Raw genomic sequence first — 27,511 nt, forward strand, 5'->3', positions numbered from 1 at the left:
TTCATCGTAATTGAAATACATTAGATGAGTCGGTTTGTTTTTTTCACATTCATTTCTCGTTTCTGCTTCAACTCGTACGGTCGTAGCGGGCGACAAAATAATTATGTCAATGTGTATGTGTAACGTGTGTGCACGATCGTACAAGCGGCGGTGACAATTTTGCGGTCAAAATCGTTAAATTTATTACGGAAGGATACTCTTACATCTAACAACGAGTCAGCAAAGGTAGGCCACTGCCGGCCTAGTTATATGTAGTTACACGATAAATCTTATTCGATTTTGCTAAATTTCGTTAATTTAGAGGGAATACTTATTTGTTTTCGTCTCATTTTACTCGGTAGCGTAGCCCAGTGAAGGATCGAACACCGTTGCGCGTAGTCCCATGCGTACATTTTCTTTCTGTACGCGCAATGCCATTATAATGCGCGGTCGGTCATTATGCACCCGGTCGGTGGGTTGCACACCTACCATACCTCTTTGCTTTAGGCTGACATTGTCAAATAGGTCTTGAAAATACAGGAAGTTATTAATTGTTTAGTACGAGACCATGACTGTGATGACTAGATTCTTTGTATTGTACATGAAAGTGAGTTTGGGATTTAAGTCCTATGATCTTGTAACCCGACCAGACGCAGCTGGCTGGGCTGTGTAAGGTGTATAGCATAGTTAACAATCTTGTGAAGCTTTCCCACTCAGGGTCAGACGTGATCTTCATCAAGTTCGTGACACTAGATTCTCTGGAGTAGAATAGGAGTACTGGCAGCTGGCATGCAGTATAAACTGCGAAATGCATCCCGAACGCGAAGCGTTACGGTATAACTGTGTGCAATGAGCACCCGGGGTTACCCGCAGTAAAATTATACTGTCGCAACCCTAACCCTGGGGTTAGAAACAAGTGGATGAAACTGGTTTAGTAAGCAAATTATGCTTCAAAGCAGAAGAGGGGCAGTTTCTCTTACATTGTGTAGGTGTGTATGGTGTATAAATATTTTGTGAATAGGAAGGGGATTTATTGATGACAACTCTCTGTCATAACTTATATCCTGGCCTATTTCACTTGATCGGTTCTGTGGTAGGGGGTCCCAACTATCAGAGCAGTATCAGTAGCTTAGTTCTAAAGTGAGGTTTGTTGGCAATTGACTTGGTGCAAATGATGCATTGGCATAAATATATATATATTTTTTTTTTTTTCAAAAAAAAATTCATTTCAATCATTTATTATCCATATCATGGATATTTTTTTGTTCACATGCTATTTACAGAAATATATACAGTACAACTTCATGAACAACTTTTAAATGACATATAAAACATAAAAGTATCTTTTTGCCAACATTTTAGACATTAAAAAATATAACATATCTTATAGTTACAGTATATCAACATCAATACTCAAACATTCAGCCTATCAACATATCTAACTACTTAATATGTTACCTTTAGCAGACCAATTTTTTAAAAAAATTTGTTTGTTTGTTGTTGTTGATGGTGGTGGTTTTGTTTGTTTGTTGTGCTTTGATGGAAATTGAATCAATATTCTGGACCAACATACAGTATGTAGATCATTGAAATTTCAGTACCAAGATACGGGTGATGCTTTGTTGCTTCAAGAGAAAAATTTTCATAAAAATGGGTTTTTACTCGTAGGTGATTGCTATGGAGTAGCACTTAATCGTATTGGAAGTCTTTGATATATTGTGGTTTGATCACTATTCCACCAGTACCAGATCTATGGTGCTCCATGAATTTTTCCCAAATGTTAAGGGACTTGGTTTTTTAAAGCTTTCTTGTATTTTAAAGTCTCTTTTTCCTGATGCTACATGTAAACCTGAACCTTCCATGACATGTTCCAGATGACATCTTTGAGAAGATGAACTGATTCCTGGCAGTTAAAAGAAGATGATTACAAATTTGTATTCATCAAGTAGAAGATTCCCAGAGAAGCCATCTGCAAGGGAATCACACAAAATGACAGCTTGTTTTTTTCATCAACTATACTGGTTATGAACTTGAGAGGGCAGCAAATAGACCAAATTGAATGTATTGTCCAGAGTAGTTCAGACATTTACTAAGTGACTTGAGTTGTTGAATTGCTCATATTTCATTCGATTTCCGTAGAATTTTATATTAACTTTGTATTTACATCTTTGTGGACCATCGTGAATTAAAGGCCCGCTAAAGTAGTTAGAAAGAAAACATAATGGCTGAAATCACTACTTCAGCTTTAGATTGGATGTTTCTTCTGACAATTGTAAGACTTGGGTTCTGTTGCTATCACAAAACACTTCTTGCATCTAATGGAAGTCACAATCGTGTTGATATTCAGTGTACATTGTATTACAAACCAATTGTAAAACAAAGGAAAAATGTAGTGCAGTACATCATTTGATGCTAAATGAGAGTGGCGCTGTAAAGGTATTGTGCACATGCACACACACACACACACACACACACACACAAAATTGATATGTGTGTGCGACTAAGGGATCTGTTCATGAAGCGCTAGACAATGCTACCTGTATCCAGATCAGGGTTGGATATTTGAACCGTTCAGAAATCCCCTTTGACCCCACTTTAGACACTATCCCCCCCCCCCAACACAAAAAAGAAAGGAAGAAAATAAAAATGCATGACTCAAATGAAAGATGTTTTTATTCTACCTTATGAAATGGTAACCATAAATAGTCTGATTAAAAAAGAAATGCAACAGCAAAGCACAAAAATGTGGTTCCTGGGACTTGTGGAAAGTGTTCTGCAGACCCTAAATTAGATGACACATAGGGAAAGTACTCTAAATAACCACCCCCACATTGTTTTCTGGGCCATGCTGTCATTTCCTAGTTCAACCATTCTGCCTGCCTTGCATTACATCACTGCAGAAGCTGAGGATACAATGTATTGTGTGTGTGTCCTTAGTTTCTACTGTTTCAGGTGGTTTGTCAAGAGAAGCGGTTTGTTTCTACCAGCAATATGGAATATTCTGAGCCATGGAGATTGCAGGCAGGAATGTAACAAAATTATGAATTTCTGCTCAATACCATGTACATCAACCAACATGGATGTCAGTGGGTATGTCTAACATTTAGTAGGGTGTACTGGTTTGATATTCCACCCACTGCGAGTAGGAGCGTAGAATGATTATGAACCTGTTCTTTGTTATTTCTGTTTTCATTTAACAGAAACCTCTTAGCCATGAAGACATCACGAAGGAGCCATGGTCCAGAGCTGGAGGACAGTGAGTCAAATGATGGCACATCTTTATGTTCAAACAACTGGAGAGCGTGGAGTCCAGATCAAGTGCAGGAGTTCTTCCAGTCACGGGGGTTGAATGATGAGGGAGCAGTTATGAAAAGTAGGTATTACGAGTCACCATCAAACTGTACGTCCACAGTGACCGGTTGTAATGGCCCTTTGCTGATTTTCACTCGTCGAACTTTGTGCATCACTGCCAAAGCTCTAAATTCAAACAGGGATTGTAAAGGAAAAGGACACTAACTATGCAGCAAAGCAAATTAACTTTCACCAAATACAGTCTCAAACAAGAAGACAAAGCATTGTGAATTACAAATTGAAAAATAGAAAAAGCCCAACAACATCAAAATGTTGTTCCCTCATACAAAAAGCGCAACTGGTTGAGTCACATTAAAGTGAGTTTACCTCAATTTGAAGAGGGTAGATATTGATGTGAATAAACATTTTCATTGCACTGTGTTGTTCCTATTGGCATAATCCTTGCTGCATAGTATTGCATAGCTATGTGTACACTAATATTCTAGAAATACTCTAAAACTTTGACATCTGAATTTCTAGTTCTATCATGTATCGTACTAGTTCAAAATGAAAGTCATTATGAGATGATGAAGCAGATCCTAATCAACCAATTGGTCGAGAGCGAGCATGGGACCAGGCATTTATTTTCCCCAACGCTAATTTTTGCATACGGCCAGTCATTGGTAAGGTATAGTGACTGGTCATTAGCACTTTATAAGTCGTAAGGGTGACCAGGCAAGAATTAATCGTTTTATTTATTCTCCAAAATGGATGCCGCGGAATTTATAAAGCGTACATTCTGAAATTCTTTTGACGACGGAGATGTGCTTAATTATAATAACAGTAAATATTTTGTACCTTTGAAGCATGTTAAGTAGTTGTTCTAAAGACACTTTGTGTGGTTAATTCTTGTTAATGCCTTCACTGATGTGTATTATTTGTATACTATACCCATCTCTGAGGTTAGTTGAATACCTGTACTCTTCTTTAATCCCCCCCCCCCCCCCCCCAATCCACCCTTCCTCCAGGAGAAAAAATTGAGGGGAGCCTACTACTTGATATCACAGATGAGAGACTGAAAAGTATGGGAATCAGGTAAGATCTGACACACTTCAGATTTATCATCTGTTGATTTCTTCCTTGCGTGAGGGAAGATGATGCCGGAAAGTATTAAAGTCATTCAGGCTTTTATTCTTAGCAAAGGTCCAGGAGGATTTGAGCAGTAACTGAAGGCGCTGAATTTACCAGATGACTCAGGCAAGTAGAAGTTCTGTTACTCAGGGCAAGGATCATCATAACACTAGAAATTTTGTGGTCAGGAGCCAGACCATTGTGTGTAATGATTTCATTTCTATTGGAATCAAGAAGAAGGTTAGCAGATCTTCACAGTTAGGGTTTCGACTGTATGGCATATGAATATCTTGCCTTTGACCTGTTAACATCTAGTGCTCTGTGTTTGTTTTCTTTTTGTTTTTGTGCCACAGTGCCTGTGGAGATCGGATTAAGATCATAAAAGCAATAAACGCACTCACCAAGAAAAAAGACCAGGAACTGAAAATAAAGGTGAGACTTTACTTTAATTACCCCCTCCCCCCCTCTTAAAGGGATCATATAGGGACAGTGATTTTCCGCGATCGCGGAAAACGGACGGAAAACGCGGAAACGGCCTTTTGAAACGGAAAAAATATTCCACACGGAAAATCACGGAAAATCACTTTTTAACAAAATAAAACACATAAAAGTAAAAATAAATCCAACAGAAGCTGTGAATTAATCATTATTACATGTCCACGATATTCACAGACTGCGGAAACTGAGTTTCTAAGCCAAGTTGTGTTAGTTGCAAGTTCTAGCGATGTCTAACGGCGTTAGATCTAGCGATGTCACGATTTCAATAACTGTTGAACACTTACTCAGTTTGATCCAACACCAACAATCATAACCATAGAAGAAAGTCCATTTATATTCCAAAACACAACGTGTGTCTCGCCGAATAATGTGTGATGATAAAGCCAGTATTTTGGCAGTAAAAGTAGCGGCAACAGAAGAAACTGTCTTTAGAACTGTCTAACTGTTATCTGCTCGCGGTAAGCTGTCAGCAGGTGAGTGGAGTGGTGACTTGCTATGTAGCTATGCCTGCCTAGCCTAGCCTGCTATGTCGTGTGTAGAGCACAGCGCACAATTTCAGGAGAGAAGAGTGATCAAACTCCAAGTTCACGCAGAAAAAAGAAAAATCCCACGATGCCAAGGTGCGACGTGCCATGCCAGACTGGCATGGGTGGGGTGGAGAGAGAGAGAGACCAATCAACAGAAGAAACCGCGCGTACTGGCGCATTCTTGGAGGTCATGAACTGTCTGGGGTGTTGGAGATGAACAGGGAAAGGGGCTGTTCCCAGGCCCTCTCTCCAGTCAAGAAATTGACACGCGCGCGCAAATTCTTCTGCCAACCAGCCAGCTGTCGGAATGTGCTTTGAAGTTTATGGCAGCCTGGCCTGGCTGGCATGAATGGGTGTTGAGTTTCAATCAATATCTACTGCTGTTTTATTTTTGTATTTGAACATGTCGTTTCACCTGACAGAAACACGGAAATCGGGAAGGTGTAGGGGAGAGGTTTTTGTTGTGTTGCAATGTGTGTGTGTTTTCCTCGTTTTTTTTTTTTTTTTTTTTTTTTTTTGGGGGGGGGGGGGGGGGGGGACCGAGGCCAGAATGGGGAAAGATCAGAGTGAGATGAGTGCTAGTTTCTTGTCTGGATTATTGACTGAAGAAAGATAAATTGATTGTTCCTTTAGTGCTGAAATTTTTCATCTGTTTAGACCTTCTGAAGGAATATAAAGACTTGACTAGACAGTAGTACACTGTAAGTCACTTGACTAGCAAGTCAAGAAAGAGGACATTCATAATGATAGTTGTTGATACTGCAGGCCAGGCTTTGATAGTGATACACAAATATGTACTGTCCCACGGCATGATTAACTGGATTACAATGTATTGACTGAAGAAAGATTCAGGTAGATTGATCGTTCTTTTAGTGCTGAAGTTTTTATCAACACTGCTTATTAAACTGATTATCATGTATTCTGTTTGCAGCTTCTAATCAAAGGAATAAAAACACTTGACTAGCATAAAGTCACTAGCTGAGACTCAGAGACATATTTTACTTTGTATATTTTTTTTTCTAATTTGTAGACAGCAGTGTAAACAGTCGTGTAAACAGCAGTGTAAACAGCCCTCTTTATCATCGCCATAATTAACCTTGCAGATTTACACATTATGCAATACTCTTCGAACATTATCACTGTGGCAACCTATTTGTTAAACCGCCATTTGGCAACCTAAAAAACTCTATAGGTTGCCCGGCTGGCAACCAAGGAAAAAAGTTAAGTGACAGCCCTGTGCATGTTTTGACAGTCGAAATAAATAAATTGTCGTACTGATGTTTCATTTCATTTGTCTTCATGGGTGTGTGGTATGTACAGAGGTTGGAAATCATCAGGTATACACTATGCATAACATGTATGAATGTATACACGATTACACAGGCACACAAACTTCAAATAGCAATCTTTTAATTTTTGTTCATTTTTGCATGCAAATACATGTAAACGGAATTTGCATTTTTTGTATGTACAATTCATATGGGAAAACGGAATTTCCGTTTTTTCACCATTTTGAAACGGAATTCATGATTTTGTGAAACGGAAAAGGCAATTTTTTGAAACGGAAAATCACTGCCCCTAATCATACAGTTTTGGTTGAGACCTACTTTCAGGTTTCTAACATTTTTGGATGAGACAATGAGAAACCTCCTATAAGATATGAAAGATCATGTAATTCCAAGAGACATTGAATGTTAATTTGATGAAACTTGGTTTTGAAATGGCTGAGATACCCAAAACAGAGTAATCCTAATACAAAATTGTAAAAGGTGGGACCCAGCCTTAGCATGTAGAATGGTCTAGGAAATCAGCATTTCGAGAAAACCGCCTTTGAAAGTTTTTCCCTCCGACGCAATCATGATCAAAACGAGGTAAGACAGTTTTCACCTCTTGACAATAGAAGGTTTGCTCATAGCAACCTCTGCGATGTTCATTCAAGCTTAGCCCCAGCGGTCTACACACGACCAATCAGTAACAAGGATGCCATGTACTGACCAATAAGATCACTCACTCGTTGCTAGGGGTGGAGTCTATCTGCGGCGCTAAATCCAAATCTTCTTACATGGTTTTGTTCCATTGAAAGTCAGAAAATCATGGCCCAGAAAAATGCTAATTTCTTGCCTTTTCTTTGATCATTTAGATGTGAAATTTCAGCAGATGATAGACAAAACATCAGACTGCAAAAATTATGTCAAAAACAGAAATTCGATGCTATTGACCGATTTTGATGACCTGACTTCAAACTCGATTTTCTCAGCTCAGCGTTAGCGACTTTCGGATCTTTTTGTTGCGGCGGGTCACATATATATGTTCATTTTTTACCTGTAGAAGGGGATTTGTGTGTGAAAGTTGTCTGCGTATAAGGCAACATGCTACATATGTCATCATTTTGAAACTGTTTTCTTTTTGTATGTGTTCTGGAATTGTATATAACTCGACAATGTCATTTGTCAAAGTATGTCAAAATATGCCAAAGTACATTCCCTACATGAGACCCTAGACTGACTGATGGTACCTGTCTTGTCACTAATCAGGTATTCAATGATCCTGTGCATGGACACATTGATTTGCATCCCCTGCTGATCAGGATCATTGACACCCCCCAGTTCCAACGGCTGCGCTTCATCAAGCAACTGGGCTGCAGCTACTTTGTCTTTCCCGGGGCGGCTCACAACAGATTTGAACACTCACTGGGGTAATGTGGTGTGCTGTTTTGCACTCCAAGAGCGAGCATACGTAATAGACAATAGGGGTAACAAGATAAAACATCATCTTTGATTTAAAACTTTAGATTCTCCTGTAGTTTTGTTGTGTTTGTCATGACTGTGTAAGGTCAGATGCCCCCAGAACAGGTGGCACATAAAGCAATTTTGACTGTACAAGTGAATGCACTTTTCTCTTAGAATTTTACACTTTTGCTCTGTCAAACTAGAGCAGAAGAATTGATGTAACCAAAGATGACATTTCATCTTGTTACCTCCCCCCCCCCCCCCCAAAAAAAAAAAAAAAAAAAAATCTTCTAACTGAGGGTATGTTTGCATCTGGTTAGCATTAATCAAATCCAAGCAGGAGTGATATGACTCATGTCATTTCCAACTTCAATTATGGAAGGATGCTACCGTTGCCAGTATGTTCACTTAAATAAGCAGCTGTCCTGGTATGAATCTAGGCTGGCGGAAGTTATAGGTCGAGGCAGCGCGTGTTTTCTCTACTGTTTTGTTTCCTTCCTGTGTTTGAAAGAAACTTGAGTGTCATGTTTTGGCACATTTTGCAGTAATATGACCTTTGTAACTGTTCTTTATCAGTGATGGGGATTGATGGAGTAAGGAAGGGGGAAATGGAAATGGGGCGGGGGGGGGGGGGGGGAGGGAAGAGAAATTTAGATAAATGTCAGTGTGTTATTATAACCTTCATTGAACACACATTGAGGAAGACATAGATTAAGAATATGAGTGGAAGCACTATTACAAATACAAGTGATATTTGTTTTAACTGCACATTAGTATTTATTTTGCTCGAGCAAGTGGTTTAATAGTATTGTCTCCTCTCTTCCCATTGAACTACAGCAGTTCATCAGAGGTGGATAGCCCATAGTAGGTCATAGATATTAATTAATTGATTTGATTTGAGACCATATCTTGTGAAAGCTCAAAGCAAAAAACAAAAACAAAAACAAAACAAAACAAAATATGAATAGTTATGAGATAGATTCTGGAATGAAACTAGTTGTGGTGAGAAACTCAAGAAAAAAAAAGTGTGCAAAAATGAAGTCCAGTTTAGTGTTAATGTATTACTGTTGTGTAGTAGTAAGCACAGTATAACTGAGATATGAATACATCATGGGTTTGAATGTGGCAATGGCATTGAATTTCACTGAGTTTGTTGTTGTAAAATGTGTATATATACACACACACCACACACTCAAGTGAGCTATTGCGATTGCTCTTTGTCCGGCGTGTGTCGTGCATAAACTTTTGACATTTTCATTTGACCAAACTTGGCAGATAGCATCCCTAGGGGAAAAGGTTCTCAATTTCTTCAAATGGGCACCATGCCCCGCCTGGGGGGCCCCCAGGGGGGACCCAAACCCCCCAAAATTAAGGAATCTTAAAAAATTGTCTTCTCTAGAACCAGCAGTGATGGAGCTAAGTTATTACTATGAGTTAGTACATTGATGACTGTAGTTTCAAGTTTATTCATGGTGGCATTAATGGCTCCCCCCTTGGGACCCAGGGGAAGGGGTGGAGAAGGGTCTTAATGGGGCCTAAATTGTACATTTTCATCTTCTTGAAAACCTTGTGATGAATTTTCAACAAACTTGGCAGGTAGCATCCCTAGGGGAATAGAATCTCAATTCCATCAAATGGGCACCATGCCCCACCTTGGGGGCCCCAGGGGGACCCAGCTCACCCCCAGTTAGTAATCTTTAAAGATTTTCTCTAGAACCAGAAGTGTTTGAGCTAAGTTAATACAATGAGTCAGTGTAATCGTGATCTGTGTAATATGCCATTTTTCACTTCTATAAATCTTATTCTGTCTTGGTATCAATCATGATATGCAGGGTTGCTTTCCTAGCTGGTGAGCTGATTCGTACTCTGAAGCGAAAACAACCAGAGCTGGGCATTACGGCGAAAGACCTGTTGTGCGTGCAAATAGCCGGCTTATGCCATGACTTGGGTGAGTTTAAGTGCATTGATGCAGTTCAGGAAGGCTCACAATTAGCTGTATGGCATTGCCTACCGGGGATCCTGTAACAATGTTGTCATGTTGTTTGAATTTGAAGGTTTCCATGTGAGGTATGTGTACGTGTGAAGAGTCTGCGGTGTCACCATACGAGAGTGCTAAGAAGGACTGTTTGAATTTACTCTGGGTAGCTTTAACAAGAGGTTGAGCAAGCTTGGCAAAATTTTAGGAACTGAACAGCTGCTTAGTGGTTGTTGTTTCAGAGCAAACTGACCGTCCGTCGCCATTATGACAGAATATAAACAGATTTCTCAGTCCAGTTACATTCTGGGTCTGTTTATATTGAAATTGCAATAGTGAGCCATTAGTGATATTGTTGTGCAAAGTTACATGTGATTATGTCCAATGTCACTTTTTTTTTTTAATTAACAAGAGTAAAGAGTGAAAACACTTTGGCATGAATCTAATCATTTAAATTGCAATATAAAATCATTATCACAAGTCAAAGTTGTTATTATTATTGCTCTATTTCTGTTATAATTATTTATTTCGTTGTTGGTATTGTTATAAACTTATTATCGTTACTGTTTTAAATATTTGTCAACGAAATACCAGTTGGCTTGGTTAGGATGACATGAGTGTAACCCCTTCTCCAGGACATATATAAATTTTACAATAAAAAATTAATGATGTATTATCAATATTAAGTACATATTTTTAAAGATCTTAGATGTCAACAAGTTGTCTTCATGGTTAATTCGTATTGATTGTTTAATGCTACTAAAACAATTTTCTCTTTGTATTTTGCAGGTCATGGACCCTTTTCCCACATGTTTGATAACTTCTTTATCCCCCAAGTCAGACCAGACATCAAATGGAAGGTAAGCCACATCTAACAGTTTGTTTCATTTTTTTTTCCCCTGAGGAGCCTGCCAGTTGTTGCAAAAGTATCACTATAAAAGCACTCAGAGAGCACTGACCTCCACCAAGCCAGCAGCTCATTTCCACCCATGTACGCATGCTGAAAATTGCCCAGTTTCCCAATTTAGAAGCCTTTTGTTTACGTCATCAACTTCCAGCCATGTGGCTTCTCACCCAAGCAGAGCATCTGCTTTGGTGGGCGTTTGTAAACCTCCATTATGCGAAGCTTGAATCCCAAGTTCATTGACCCTATCTGCCAAAAGATAAGAAATCCTCCAAAAATTCATAAAAATTCTTTGATCACTACCAAAATTTATTCATCTGTTCCTTGTGTGTGTGTCTCTCTCTCTCTCTCTCTCTATATATATATATATTTTTTTTTGGGGGGGGGGGAGGGGAAGTTTCATTTAAATGTGTTCATAACTTTCTGAGGTATTTTGCACACGACAAACAAACTAAATGCTGATGAAAACATAACCTCCTTCTTTAGTGGAGGTAATTTCATAGAAAGCCAAATTTTGTGTGCTGTCTTTGTGGAGAGCACTGAAATGTTATTTTGTTTGAGGGGAGTTGAGAGCTTATGCAGATGTCGAAGATTATTCTTGAGTGCTTGTAATCATTGCTTGGTATAACTGCAAATGTGTCTTTTTTTCCCCCTTTGTTACAAGGAGAATTTGCACTTGCTGATGTTTTCTCAACATACCTACCCCAGCAAAACAACCAAAGTGAATGATTTCTATTTCTGAAAGTATGGTATTGCTTGCACTGCCTAGGTTTGTGTCATAATGTTTTTCTCTCACTCTTCAAATGACACTATATAAACTGAAAGGACCGTTTCACAGGTTATTGGGATTTTGTCACAATAGGATAGTCTGTATTTAATGTGACTACTATTTTACAAAATGGCTACTGAAAGTAAGTGGTGGAGACTTTATCTCGTTGAGAGTTTAACTACTTACTGTACCACAATTGTGTAGTCTTCCCTCCTGAGTCCTTATTCCTATTTCAACTTTGCTCTTTTCCGCGAAAAAGTATCTTGTGGTGTAACCTGGTGTTAGGCTGTTTACATGTTGTGTTCATTTTTACTCGTGATTTTTTTTCCCCTGATGAATGATATAAGAATTTGAGTGAATGGGTTTCAATATCTGTAATTCATGGTGTATCTCAAACAGTCCATGACCTTGAACTGATATTGCAACTTGTGAAATGAGAAAGCTTTGCACAGCTTGAAATAGAATGAATTAAACCATAGCAGGACAGCATAAGGTATATTACTTCTTTTCCCTTTCCGTATTAACAGTCATGAATAGTGTAGAGATAATGTATGATAATCAAGAAATCAGTAATAATGTGGTTGATTTTGCTCAAACATTTATTTTGTGCACAGTGTACTCCCATTATTAAGAACATGGTTATAACGAAATTCCTGTTACAATGAAATAAATATCCAGGTCGCAAAATTATCAGCTCTATGTTTTTGTATTGTTTGTTTATTTGGTTGTAACAAAAAGAAATCTGCCGGTCCCGAGGACTTTGTTATAATGGGAGTCCTCTGTATTCATATATTCATGTATTACTCTTACAGTGTGGTCGAAATTGACTTATTTCCAGAGATTCAAACAATTTAATCACACACACACACCAAAAATGAAAAAAATTTGTTACGTTTGTCTCTTCATTACCCAACCACAGCATGAGCACTTGTCAGTTCGAATGTTTGACCACCTCATCAAAGAGAATGGACTTGAAGCCGTGTTCAAGGAGAATGGACTGGATGAAACTGACCTTGTTTTCATCAGAGAGCAGATAGAGGGACCACAAAAAGAAGGCGGTAAACAGGTGTGTGAAAGGGCTGTGTAAAGCTGCTGATATGTGGTAGGGACTCAGAAAATCCCTTTAACTACATGATATCACACTTAAAAGAATAATGATTTTAAAAAAGAATCCTGAAACATATATTTCTCAATGCTGAAATGAGACACATTTCTTATCAGATATACACTCAAAATAGTTTCTTTGTAATAGATTCATCTTCCTGGAGGAAGAAAGTTGAATATGTTTTTGACTAAGAAATGTAGCCATGATCATTGAATATCCTAGCAGTCATTGCAAGGATGTCCATGAAGGAGTATTAAACAGTGACTGAAGATTTATTTGCCTGGAAAATGCATTGAAAAGCTACCTGCCATGTGGAATTGGGCCTAATTCTGTAATGCCGCACACTATGCTGTCATTCACATTTGTGCATCTCCAAGGATGCCAGTTTTCAGGCAAAAGCCTGAATTCAGGCCCTGGCATTTTCAAAGTTCAGGCTTTTTCGTGTACAAAGGAGCTTCATTAAGATGTATTTCAGGCCTTCTCTTTCATTCTAACTGGCATCCCTGCATCTCAACCTCCCATTATGACTTCATCAAACAAAATTCGTCATCAAGAGTGACGGGAAAACATGTCTTCAAAGGGTGTGTAAAATTAAGCAAGTAGTCAAAGTGCGTTAGTAATATCAGAGGGTGTGCAAGTGATGTTATGTTGTGTAAGCTTATGTTTTGAACTTCATGCAAAGTACAGTTGGCTCATCAATTTCTGATCTTGTTATTGGGACAATTGGGACAAAGGTTTTGCTTCCATGACATCCCGACTAAGTAGAGGCAACTGTATTCTGAAGACTCCTTTAAAAGCAGTCTAAAAACTCACTTGTTTAAAGCCTCAATTTGACTACTCATTACATGTACTTGATATTTGTATGTCCTTTATCTCCTTCACTTTCTCTTCCTTCCGCGCCTAGAGCACTCTGCAGAGTGGATTGGCGCTATATAAATCATATCAATTATTATTGTTATTATTATTGTTAATTATCACAGGCATGATTATGTGATTCCTTGCAGGTAGCATTTTAATAGAATACTTCAGTGAAATTGATTAAAAAACAAACATGTTTTTTGGCCAAGTCTGCCTGCAACTGTGGCCAAATTATCTTGCGCGTGTCATTACGTCTGAATGCCCAGTGATTTGGTTGCTGCAAACCCACATGTTTACAGGTACAAAGGGAACCAGTTCTCGTATTAAATGACCTCTGCAGTGCAGTGCATGTTGATGTTTGTTGATTCATGATACCCTCAACAATATTCATATGTAGCAAAAGGAATATATACATACATGCCTTCCATGATGATTTGTCTACTATTTTTCTTCAGATTACTTGGGTGTGCTCACCAGAAAATGAAAAATAAATAAAAAGATAAAAAATAAAAAAATCTTCCACCCAAAGATTCTGCTCGTGACATCATCTTTCAATCATTGCCAAAGTACTGATATGATTTTTTTTTTCAAAAAAGACAATGGGCCGAATGCATAAACGCTAGCAATTGCTTGTGCTAGCCTTTTACTCGAATCCGTATGCATAAAAACAAGCGAGCAGAAGCTTTTGCTGGCAAGAACAAGCAATTACTTGCTGCCCACAAGCAATTGCTTAGAGACCAAGCGTTTGCTTAAAAACGTATGCATAAAACATACCTTTTGCTTGTTCTTGCTAGCAATTGCTTACGATTTTCCAAGCTCTGTAAAATGAACTTGAGCTTTTGCTTAACTTGGACGTTCTCTTTTAAGTATCATTTTCACATTCATACAAGAAAGACCACACTTGTGCAGGAGTGGTATAAATCTACAAGAAATTACTCTCTAGCAGTGTTAGAAACTTTTTCATTTCAACAACGGGAATGTCCAGTGGTCAGCACGAAAAACAGGTATATGTCTGACTTCGGTGGAGAGCAAGGAGACCTCTCTCCACGTGAGATCTGGTAGATCCGGGCTATCTCTATAAGCAGTGATGGGAATCAGCCAGTACGTGTGTGCGTCTGTGTGCGCATTTATGAGTGCCATTTCATAGCTCTATTGCTATGTCAGGAAATGTTTCGCACACACACCCCTTTCAAATACATGCTGTCACACTCGCCTTTGTTCTTGTGTTCGCACAGGCGTGATGTTCCTTTTGTTGAAAACGCAAGCAGTTGCTTGTGCGGGACAAGCAAAAGGTATGGGCACAAGCAAAAGGTTATGCATATGGATTTAAGCAATTGCTTGAGCTAGACCTTTTGCTAGAAGAGCTTGTGCTTTTGCTTGAAGCAATTGCTTACAAGCAATTGCTTGTTTTATGCATTCGGCCCATTGGAATGCATCTTCCCCTAGACTGAGCATACCTTGCATGTTTCCCTGCAGTGTCTTTTGTTAGTCAAATTAGTAACATGGAAACATGAAGAACGTCAGAAACTTCAGAAATACTGTGACCTTAGTGTGTGCCATAGTAATTCTTCACTCCATTGTTCCATGCATTGATAGGGTGCAGAGAATTGGGCATACAAGGGGCGGGGCAAGATGAAGTGCTACCTCTACGAGATCGTGGCCAACAAACGCAACGGGATCGACGTGGACAAGTGGGACTACTTTGCCCGTGACTGTCACAACCTGGGGATTGCCAACAGCTTTGATCACTGGCGGTTCATGACCTTTGCCAGGGTACTTGAAGTGGACGGAGAGATGCAGATATGCAGCAGGGACAAGGTCATTTTCAGTCTTTTTTACCCTGAAAATCCATTTAAAGTAAAGTCAGAAAACTATTTATTACTCTGTGTTGTCTCATTAAGAATATCAGCCACCTTTGTGGTTTTTGGTGACAATTTAAAAGTCTGAACCACTGCTGCACCTACCCTATAACCTTTGACAGTTATTACTTTCACACTATCTTAGAGAGAGTGATGCGCAGAGAGATGCCAACTTGTGTCACTAGACATGTCTGTTGCAGGAAAGGCAAAATGCTGTTTTCCACCAAAAATACACTGTTCAGGACGGAAGAATACTCATTGCTGTTTGCTTGGGGCATGTGATTTTGAAGGAAGATTAAGCTCAGAAAATTATTGTCCACTGTGATTCTAAGTGTCTCTAGAGCTTTGTATTGATATATGACTCAAATCAAACGGAACATTAATGTGAGAGATAAAACTACACACTCTTTCAGTATATCTGTGATTATGAAATTTAAATGAAAGACCTGACATAGTAATGCATCAGTGTGTGCTTAATATTTGTTTTGCCGATTTTGGTTTAACTCCATTCAGGAAGTTGGCAATCTGTATGACATGTTCCACACAAGGAACACCTTACACCGGAGGGCGTACCAGCACAAAGTCAACAAAATCATAGAGACCATGTGAGTAAATATGTCTCCTGCCAGACCTTGTTATGAGTGAATCATGCACTGTTTGGAAAGATTTTTCCTCACGAGTGAGAGTTTTTTTGAGAACTTGACAATTAATTATGGTCCACTATCATATGATCATTCCAATCTAATTTCCTGACAGGTATACAGTGCCTTCCAAGCACATGCCTTTGACTACCCAATTTCGGAAACTTGGAAAATAGATAAGAAAAACGTCATTACATGGTCATGGCTCTATATTATTTTATCGTGAGGTAAAAATCTGATGAAATTAGGTGTGAATTAGGTGGTTTTTTAATCTGTATCGATAACAAACATGTTATGGAAATAAAATCTCATTTGAATTGAACTGAATTGAATTGAAAAAATCAAGTTCAAATAATTAGAATTGATATGCACATGTAAATATTTCTGATGTATTTTCTTAAAGCATGGACCATTGTTGCAGTATACTAAGGCTATTCACTATTCATTTTGCAATAGCATCTAGCTTGGGAGCTTGAACAGAAGATGAGGTAACAGGCTTTTTTTTTCATGGAATTCAGCAATTAGAGTTTGGTTTCTTTGAACTTTGTAAATGAGCAAAACATTAATAGAAAACTGGTTATTGCAGAACAAATTCTGATGGAGGCCAAAAAATGCAGTGACAGATATCTGTGTGGTAAGCATGCTAAACTCCCTACACTATCATTTCCCCCAGTGTATCCTGTAAGAGGTTTGATATTTATTTTTTCTTCTCATTTGTGTGTGGTTTTTGTATGTGTTCAGGATAGTAGAGGCTCTAGTCAAGGCTGATTCACACCTGAGGTTGTTTCCAGGAAAAGATGGGTACGTTCTCAAGGCTCCTATTAATTTTGATTTCATCCCAAGATGTGCAAGTGTGGCACAGATGTGGGCAATATTCTTGGCACAAAGAATGAGTTACATCGTAGGTTTGCCGGCAGGATGTCCTTGCATGTGTTCAGAGTGGAATACCCTTCCATGCTAATGTTGACTTTAAAGGACCTATGCAGTGCAAATGCATATTGACTCGTCTTAATTTATGATACCCTCAACAATAGTGGGGCTGAATGAATGTTTAGATACATGCCATATATTCTATTAAAAATTCGACTATTTTTCTTCAGATTACGTGGATATGCCCACATAAAACCTTCAAACCAAACTTTTCCAGTTGGAATGAGCATGTTGTGACATCACACTTTGAATAGTGCAGTTGATAGTTCAACATGTTGAAACTTGTTGCAGAGATTTGATATCATCATGCCATCCTGCTCTTTGTTTCTAAGCAATATCTGCAACAGCAAAATTATCCACTCATCAACTTGACCCTAAATTTCTTATTAACTAACAATAAAATGATTGTCAAGATAATGATATTTACATTCATTTGATTTACAGCAAAGCCAAGTCAAATGAACATGTGATTGATTACAATGGGGGGGGGGGGGGTTTCATTTATTGAAAGTGTCTCAAAATGCAGTTGTATGGATTTTATCAAAGGAATGTCTAGTACTACACTACTAGCATTGTAATCATTTTTTATTTATGATTATCACTACATGTATGTTTATCATTATCACGTAATATGTAAATATTAATACAGTCAAACCTGCCTTAGGGGACACCTGTCTATAACAGCCACTTAAAAATCCCCCCGAGAGAAAAGCCCTGTTAAAGACCCTGTGTATAGCGGCCACCTCTAACATGGCCAGCGGCCACAAATTTTGTTCCTTGTGGTAGATTTTAACCTGTCTATAGCGGCCACAGAGCTGGTAATTCAGCGTGTTTTTCTGCTTTGTAGCCAAGCCAGTCATTCATGGGCAACGTTCAGTTATCGCAACCGCTGCATTCATCACTTGTTCAGTAAATGCACTAACTAGAGTTAAGCTTTCTTCACGACTGTACACATGCTACTGTGCGACAATTTCATAAACACCGGCATTGGTCAATGCATGAAACACGCGTGTGCATGTACATGTAGGTACATTAGATGTATACAGCGATGATACATGTACATGTAGGCAATGCACACAAAGTTGGATAACCTGTCTATAACGGCCACTTTTTTCGTCTCCCTTGGGTGGCCACTATAGACAGGTTTGACTGTAAGTGACATGTTCAAGGTCGTACTATTACTATATTTACCTGCACTCTGCCATGTAACAGGAAGCCGCTGACGATGTCGGAGTCCCTGGACGACATGCACGCGTACACCCAGGTGACGGACAGCGTCCTCGAACACATCATCTTCTCTCGCTCCCCCGAGCTGGAGGAATCCCGCGCCATCATCCAGAAAGTCCTCACCAGACAGCTGTACAAGTGTGTGGGCCAGTCACAGCCCCCTGGGACCACCAAACTGGAGGTTAGGCTAGCATGGAATGGGTGTGTCAATCTTAAACAAACTGTGCCACCATGCAATGGATTGAGGACTAATGAAACTGCTTAGCTCATAGCAGGTGTCTGTGGTGATTTAGCTCAGTCGGAAATGCTTCTGCCTCCCAATCCAAATGACCCGGGTTTGATTCCCAAAGTCTAGCAGAGCAATGTTGTGTGTAATCATACCATCCCATCTTGTAGGAGGCAAAGCACTCTGTCCCTCAGATAGGACATTTAATGAAGGTCCTTTGTGTGAGTTAGTCACAACTCATGGGCATAAAAGATCCCACTTCATTCATTCATCATAAAGAGCAGGGTGTTAACCCAATGAAGTGGTCCACCTGTACCTACCCTCACAAGAAAAATGGGGGAATGATGCCAACCCCTCATGGTTCACCCCAGGTGACTGCCAATAGTCAGCAAACAATATCAACCAGGCACATTGTGCCATATGAAGAGGAAGTTGGCTGAAATGCTACATGATTTGCAACCAGTTCATATCACTGGTCGGGATACCCACTTCAAGTATCACACTGCTTTGCCATTGCTAGCTTGCTAACCCTTCCGTCCTACATGGTTGCAGATTTGTCTTTGGAGTTAAACTTGTCTTTGCAATGCATAATCAACTCCATGCCATTACGCTGTAGACCTCCTGCACTTGAACTTTACCCCTTGACATATCTTGCAGCCACAGATGTTTAGGGAAAAAATATCCTCTAGTCCTTTTCTGCTTCAACAAACTTTTTGTGAACCCCCATGGTGTAATGGCTATATTACCTACATCAGATTCATGTTCTATTGTATGTATATATTCTGTCTCTTTACAGTAATGTTTAGCTAGTGGAGAGAGATATGAACACAGTTGCGTGCAAAAGCAATGTGAAAGGGCCGCCATGAAGTACATGCAGGACTATACCCCAAATTAGCTATCATTATCAAATCTGTTCTGGTCACCTTTAGTGAAGATTGCAGAGGCATTGCTGATCCCTCACATCTGGAGGGGTTAGAGGGTAAAAGAAAGTGATTAAGTCACCCAATGGATTTTTTTTTTTTGGGGGGGAGGGGGGGTTGTTAGTGACATGGTATGACACATATGTTCAGATCTAGTTTTGAAAATTATTTCTGTATTGTTTAAAGTCAGAGACTTTGATTACATTTTCTAAACCTTATTGTCACAATGAAGAATGACTAGGAAGTCTCCTAATTGTAGATAAAGGTGTGGTCATATTGTTATGATGTCATAAGAATATTTCACTGTTTCCAGATACTTCGACATTTTGAAGTTTATCTTATTTTCTCTATTACTTTTTGCTAACCCCCTTGTGTAGTTTGCCTGTTTGTGAAGTGCCCACCATCTGTAGTAGCCAGTTGTCCGCAGTGACTTCCAAGATTAGATGCATTTTGTCTGTGCATCTGTTAGTACTCCCCATTTACTTATTTTTTCCTCCTTTGCAAACAACGAATGACCAACAATTTAATTTCTTGTACCTCTCTCTGTCAGAGTGAATTTGAAATCTGCAAGCAGATCTGCACTGCGCTGTCTGATGAAGAGCTTGGTGGACCCCAGTTAGACCTTGATGACTTGATTGTTCATGTAAGTGTCAGGGCAGGAGGCATGAGTAGTGGGTAGAACAGAGTAGAGAGAAGTTGAGGATTTGAGACCATGCTTTCTGTTGCTCCTGGAAGTCAGCTGTTCATATACTTCTTTTGTTCACATGTTGTATCCAGAAGTCACTTAACTTCTCATCCAACTGCTTCATGTTAATGGGCAGTTTGTTTTTATGATTTAAATCTCCTGTAATTTTGCAGAAGAAAAGCATAATGTGTTTAGAGCAGTCTAGAAATCCAAGAAATGGGATTCTACAAGTTTTTGGTCATGTTGTCTGTGTGTAAGATGCTATCAGGAGAAAATGTTCTAAAACGAAAAATTTTCGTGTGCATTTTAATCTCACGAATTTCGAGCTAAGATTTGCGAAATCAAAATGCATTTGAAAGTTCTTGTCTACACTATACGCATTGAATGTTAGAGGCAACTCGCAAAAAATACATGTCAGGAAAAAAGGCCATCGGCTCCAGTTCACGAAAATTTCATGCCGCGAAAATATTGTGTTTTACAGTAGTTGCATGAAAATGAAACATATTCCAAATATCACAGGTTCAAACTACTGTATCAATATGTACATGCATGTATTTGAAGGTATTAGTTTAGTGCCCATATTTGTGTGTGTTTGTGTATGCATAGTAGTATAGTATTTCTAATAGCTAACATTCATCATTATAAGTCCTACACATGTAATTTAGATTATCATAATATTGTAATATGTCTCTTTCTATAAGCAATTGAGTCTTATGACCACATTACTGAAATCTCCATCGGCCTTTCACAGGTGGTCAAACTGGACTATGGCATGGGGAACCAGAACCCAGTGGACTATGTTCGATTCTATTCCAAGGAGGATCCCTCCAAGGCAATCATGATCCGCAAAGGCCAGGTAGGGGGAAACTCTTGCCGCGAATGAACTTGTGTGTGCATTTGTGGGGTCGGTGATAGGAATCCAGTGTGGCTGATTTTGAAAACAGCAACAACTGCAACAACAAGAGAGCAAAGAGAGAAACCTAAAATTAGTGCAGGGCCCTGTTTTATGAACAGTTGTAATTGATTATATAGTTTATTTCTATCATAAGTCTATGGCAGCCTGTGTGTTAAGGAAATTTAAAATCGATATCTTTTAATAAAAGGGGGCCCAGAGCAGCTAGTGTGTGCTGCATTTGGCCTCCTGTGGCAGGTTCAAAGTAGGGAATTAATGTCTTGAATGCATACTGCCACAGTGCTTGTCCCCTTGAGCCAGACACTTCTGTAAAAGTGGAAATTTTTGCCGCATTTCGCGCAACCAGAAGCTAGTGCAAAAATAAATGCATGCGAACATTTTTGCATGACATGTTCCAGTAGTTAATGTCCTGATTCCATGGAGTTAAAAATATGCAAAATTCAAAAAAAAAAAAAAAAAAAAAAAAAAACAGCTCAAAAAATGTATACTTTTACAGTATTATATACCTCATTTGATTTATCCTTGATTCTGATTGGTTGAAATCAGGGGCATAAATTCAACAATAAAGAAATATTGTAAAAAATGAAAAAAAAAATGTAAAGACATTTCAGAATGGAGACTACAGGAATTTGGGTTTGATATCAACACATCTTGTAAAGAAGTTTTGTAAACCACCAGCAAGTGGTCAAAGGGTACATGTATTTCAGTGACAATATTATTACTAGAAAGAATTAAAAATCCACTGTACCATTGACCACAGAGTTTGTTACCTCCGCCAAGGGAGGAGGTTATGTTTTCGCTACCGTTGGTTTGTTAGTTAGTTTGTTTGTCCGTGTGCAAAATAACTCAAAAAGTAGATAACGGATTTGGATGAAACTTACAGGAAAGGTTGAGAATGACATAGGTAACAGATGATTAAATTTTGGTAGTGATCCGACAATTTTGGGGGAATTTATGAAGGATTTTCGATATTTTGGCAGGTGGGGTCAATGAACTTGGGAGTCTAAGCTGCGAATTATTGAGGTAAACATACGCGCACTAAAGTGCGTGCGTGCTCCACTTTCTGCTAGGGCGAGGCATGCCGCGCAGCTGAGGGTTTATGACGTAACAAAGGCTTCTAAATTGGGAAATCAGGCGATTTTCAGCATGTATACCTATGGGTGGAAATCAATCTCTATGGAAGAGCCCAAAGAGCTTTTCCTCAGTGGTGGAGAGGAGAAAAATCTCTTTGGGAAGAGCAAGATCATCGGTGGAAAGTAGCTGCTTGGCGGAGGTCTGCGCTCTCAGAGTGCTTTTCTAGTTAGCAATGAATTTAGGAATAATGGAGAAAAAAGAAACTAAACCTTCACACCACACTACCTCATTGTAATGCCTCAGCACTGAACGATGCTGCAGGCTTTTATCCTGGTTGTCCATCCGGTTGTGTGTCCATCTGTGCGTCTGTCTCACATCTCGTTTTACGTTTGTTTCTATGTTTGTTGCAGGTGTCTCAGATGTTGCCAGAGAACTTTGTAGACCGCTACATCCGCCTCTACTGCAAGCACCGTGATGCCAAGAGCCTACAAAAGGCGGAAAGGTGCTTTTACAAGTGGTGTGAAGACCAAGGCTTCGGAAAGCCAAAGGTACCATTCCTCAACTGCACTTGGATTAATGTCTTCCACTCCACTGATATACAAATATATGTATACAGGGGGAATATATGTTGTTTGTGACAGCAGCAGGGTTGGAACAAGTGAATATTATTGTGTGCAGACACACCATTTGGGAGAAAAATACTTCTAGGTATTTGTATATGTGCAGCCCCTGAATAAGTACTTTGAATTCAGTTAATGACATATCATCACATGGTGCTCTAAGAAGGTTGTGTCAGGATTAAAGTTGTCTTGAAACTTAAATGATTATCACACACCCAGGGGCTCTTATATTTCACTGATTTTGTCCAATCAACTTTTTTTTTGAACTGGAGTTTACTTCTCCACAAATCAACTAGAATGAGCTTCATACCACTTATACATACCATGCAGTGGGTATTATTGTGCGCCTAACGTTACAAGGTACCAGCTTGTGAAGCAAATTGTGTTCAATCTCATAACATTTTCTGATTTTAAAAATGTTGCATTTTTCTCTGTCTATCTCAAATCTTCCAGCCTGGAAATATGTTGGATCCAGCGATGACACCCTTCAAGCAAGAGGGAGAGAAAAACGGCGAAGATGATCCACCTCCTACAAAGAAGTCAAAGACGAACCTTGTGGACAGATTCTAGCTGTGTTGTTTTATCCCAGTGTTTTTTGTTCCTCCTCCTGTAATTTGTGTCTTCCTGTTCATTCACCTTTTTTTTTTTTCCTTTTCAAAGTTTCAATTAGTATGGTGCTACTTCTGTTGCCATCAAACTTAGATTAAGTTCTGTTCTGCTTTTGTTGTAGTGATGGTTATTCTGGTTTCTTTTCTTCCACTGCATGTACATGGTGGCATGTTTCAGCAACATGCACCGGCATTATAGTGGTGTTAGAATCACCTCTCTATGACAGCAAGAAAGGAAAATAATTAGCAGGCTCTTGTTGTGACAAAGGATAAGCCTTAGTTGTACATTTCAAAGGCTTTCTACAGATGTGATCCTGAAAACTCTGTTGCAAGTGAGGGAGGAGGAGAAAATGTCTTGCGTTAGTGTTAGAACGTGCTAGAATATGTAACCGCTTACCTCATAGTAGTGTACCTCAGGATCTATGTGCCATGCCAGTGCACATCAGATTGTCCATTTCAAATGCACAAATAGATCATATGTCTGGAATTTTTGGAACTGCCAAGTGAACAGATGGATTAGAGCTTGAGTCATGTAACAATCATGTCATACAGGCAAATATCATATAGACCTATAGAGCAACTATTGATTTTGATATGAGCAAGGATGACACTGTTACATTGGACAGTGGTTTAGATTCAAATACTGTAAACGTCAATATTTTCGCGCGATTAATTTTTCGCGCTGAGCGGCTCGAAAACATATTCGTGGGTTCTTAAATTCGCGCTCCGCAGCGGGTTAATACACAGTCTCTATTTTCATCCAGCGATGCCAGCGTACGATAAGCGACGTAGCGAGCGGCGCGAGTGCGAGTACAAGCGCTCAACTACGTAGTACATGTGTATTTTACTCGATACATGTACTGTAGTACTAGTACTAGTACTGTAGTCGCGGGGATGTAGCAATCGGCCATGGGCTCGGTGCGTGCGGTGCGTGCGATGATACTGCTATATGCATAAATATGTCTGTACTACGTAGCTGTATCATCGACGAAGCGCACACAATTCAGGCCGTTCAAAATGTGCATAGAAAATTGCGAAGATGTATTCGCGCGTTTTTGAATTCACGCGTTTTTGAATTCGCGCTAGCCGAACGTAGCGCGAAATCAGCGAAAATTAATGTACCGCGAAAATTTCCACGTTTACAGTATGCAACTTTATGCTTGCCTCCAGAGACTTGTAATTTATGTACAAAAAGAATTATGCTTGATAGATGGATCCTAAATGTATGTTTGAAGTAGTGAACAGGAAAATTCCATTAAGCTAAACAATTGCCTTTTAACCAGTGCCATTAAATTAAACATCAAACCCTGTTTAATGACCTCACGTACAATGAGGCTCTGCATTGAATAAGGGAAATTTAGCGGTCTCTATTTTGCATTACTGTTCATTTTTGCTGGTCTCTTTTTTATGTTGATGACAAGGTTACAGTTACCACTAGATAAAAACCAGTGGTCCTGGCCACCTTGTTATAACCGTGTTTCCCTGTATAGGTAGCATCTCTAGCTTTCAAAATATCATGGCTGGTCTTGAACAAAAAATTTACAGCTGCCCTAGCCATGTAGAGCTTCTCCCCAAAATAGACAGTATTTAGTGTAGCGCTTGCATGATCTCACTTTACATCACCAATTTGGGATACGACGTATCAGAAAGGGTATGCAAGTCTTTCTCAATCATCAATTTTCATCTTCAGCCAAAAAAAAAAAGTGACAAGCACGCAAACAAACAAAACAAGGTCAAAACTAAATAAAGAAAAAAGTTTCTGGTGAATTAACTCAGATGTGCGAAAGAGGGAATGGTGTTACTTCTGGTTCTCATTTTTTTTAGACCAGTTGGTGTCTGTAGTAGATAAATGTGATACATGTAGTTTATATTTGTTCATGTGATACTGTTAAACTATAGCATCTGTACCATTTTAATCTTTTACATTGTTCCTATAGAATAGATGCAAGGCTGACGTTTTAACAATAACACTCAAAGGGCTATATCTTATTACCTTGATTGCTTCGTGGTGTAAAGCCCGCCGCACACTACGCAATTTTGCCCCGATTCACCAGTCTTAAGACCTTAAGACTAGAAGTGTGACGTCACAGTCTTGCCAGTTTCCAGTCGTACGACTGGGTCTTAGCGCCAGTCATAGAGATTTGACATGTTGAATTTCTACGACCGGTCGTAGGCTTTCAGCCATTCACAATGCAGTATAATGCAAGCGCACGCAGTGCGCACTGCGCGCGCTTTACAGTCATAAGCCTACTCGTAAGGTTCGGTCGTATAGTGTGCGGTGTCCGGTCGTACGACTGGTCTTAAGACCCAGACAGTCTGATCGTGTATTGTGTGGTGGCCCTAAGTCACACATATCCATCTCCGTAACATGCATGGTTGTTTGCCAGTTTTTATGGTTATTTTTGCTTAATGAATGATTGCGTAACAATTTCTGTATGTTATTGGTATCTATGTCGTCGTCTTTTCATTATCTTAGGTCATTAAGAAACACACTTAAGGTAAAGTCTAAAGTCTTTCAAAATGAGTTCCAAGCCCAAAAGGTGTTGTGTCACTTTAATCATGGAATAGCACAAAAATTGGAATGGAATGGACTTGCGCGGAGGACATGAAAAAGAGAAAAGTTTTGTTGTTCTTGGTGTCTGCCATGACGGGTCAGATGTTTTTTCATCCATGCTGCCATTTTGTTTCAAGAGTCCTTGAACAGCACAGACCTCACAAGAATACATTTCTAAAATTCAGTAGTGTTCCTTTTTTTCTGTACTATGTTTGTTCGTTTTCATTGCAAAAAAAAAAAAAAAATCATTTTATCACAAAGAGCGTATACTGTTATGATTCTAAGAGATTATCATAAGACATGACTTTTGTTGTATATGTAAGCTCATTTACATATTGTCTATGGACTTTGCAGGCTTGTGACAGCGAGAGGTATTTTCATGCACTCAAATGCATTGGGAATGCATTGATCAGCGTCGTTTTTTAGAAGTTCTGCATGATGCTTTATAATTTGTGTATATTGTTTTGAAGGGTACAGTGAACGATGACATATGATGTTCTCTGTTACATTTAGTGTCTGAATTCAGATATTATGTAGGTGCGAACATGTTGCTGAGGCATATCATGATGATGAATACTAAGTAGACAAAATTGGTAATACAGTAAACCTCACCTAGGGCCACCTCCCACTACTCTAGAAATTGGGGAGGAAAAATTCTACCCAAAAGGATATCAACTGCATTCATTCAATTGCGGAAGTCAAATTCATGTACTGTAAAAGTGGAAATTTTCACAATGTGGATAAAAGCATGCAAATATTTTTGCATGCCATATGTTCCAGTAGTTAATGTCCTGATTCCGCAGAATCAAAAACACAAAAATTCATCTCACCTGGTCAAGCGGGAAAAATTACTCACGCAAAAATACCCACTTTTACTGTAAGTCGAAAGATTTTTGCATTCCCTTTGGATTCAACTTAAACGAGGTTTACTGTATTGACAATATTTAGGAAGTGGTTCACTTCCCATATTTTGTATCACTTCATAACAAGACAATGTCAGTTGGCAGGTCCTACGTAAGAAAAACAGGCAGTTTGCACCTTTGCGCTTTAAAGTGATGCAGTCATGGACGCCAACTATTATAATCACAGGAGATATCATTGACGAAGAGTTATATAGTTTAGTCTTGGATCTTTTGTTTTAGAATATAAGGAAGCTGCTATGTCTCAGTGGATATAACTGAGGACTTTCACTCTCAAGGTCCAAGGTCCAACAGTCGTCTGGGAGAAGGGGTAGTTCTCATAAGCAAGGCACTTTATTTCAGTTTACTTTCAATTTGTTCTTCCTTTTTTGTTCTTTCTGTTTTTTCCTCAGTGTATTTAGAAGAGGGCTGACTCGCTCACTTTAGGAACTATGCATGCCATGGCTTTTAACAGTATGCTTGCACTTCAATGCTTGAGCATTGATTGAGTATGGCCAATACTTTGCTACTGTCTTGCCGCTGTAGAATCAAAGCCAAGAGTTTTTTTGGCCTTTTTTAGCTTGCTTAC

The 27,511-nt window shown here is 39.1% G+C and overlaps 1 protein-coding gene and 1 long non-coding RNA gene across 2 annotated transcripts; both read left to right on the top strand.

Moving 5' to 3' along the window:
* Positions 1-3,189: 3,189 nt before the first annotated feature.
* Positions 3,190-4,833, top strand: LOC139728401 (uncharacterized). The gene is made up of 3 exons (XR_011710806.1): positions 3,190-3,352; positions 4,299-4,365; positions 4,755-4,833. It is a non-coding gene; the product is annotated as an uncharacterized lncRNA (long non-coding RNA).
* Positions 4,834-5,511: 678 nt separating this feature from the next.
* LOC139728381 (deoxynucleoside triphosphate triphosphohydrolase SAMHD1-like) lies at positions 5,512-23,431 on the top strand. The gene is made up of 13 exons (XM_071639324.1): positions 5,512-5,553; positions 7,961-8,121; positions 9,988-10,103; positions 10,920-10,990; positions 12,723-12,869; positions 15,363-15,584; positions 16,139-16,230; positions 17,008-17,067; positions 18,409-18,604; positions 20,120-20,212; positions 21,006-21,110; positions 22,652-22,789; positions 23,315-23,431. Exons 1-13 carry the CDS (start codon positions 5,512-5,514, stop codon positions 23,429-23,431), a joined length of 1,560 nt encoding a protein of 519 aa, XP_071495425.1.
* The last annotated feature ends 4,080 nt before the right edge of the window (positions 23,432-27,511 follow it).

Source organism: Diadema antillarum, unplaced genomic scaffold (genome assembly GCF_040938485.1).
Source record: "Diadema antillarum isolate AM-2024a unplaced genomic scaffold, OU_Dant_1.0 seq00000177_RagTag, whole genome shotgun sequence".
Classification (NCBI taxonomy): Eukaryota; Metazoa; Echinodermata; class Echinoidea; order Diadematoida; family Diadematidae; genus Diadema; species Diadema antillarum.

Excerpts from the sequence above, each read along its gene's own strand:
- LOC139728381 (XM_071639324.1), top strand. The coding sequence starts at position 5,512 with ATGCCAAGGTGCGACGTGCCATGCCAGACTGGCATGGGTGGG. Across the intron at positions 16,231-17,007 it reads AACAAAATCATAGAGACCAT|GATAGTAGAGGCTCTAGTCA; the intron begins GTGAGTAAATAT and ends GTATGTGTTCAG. Across the intron at positions 18,605-20,119 it reads CTGGGACCACCAAACTGGAG|AGTGAATTTGAAATCTGCAA; the intron begins GTTAGGCTAGCA and ends TCTCTCTGTCAG.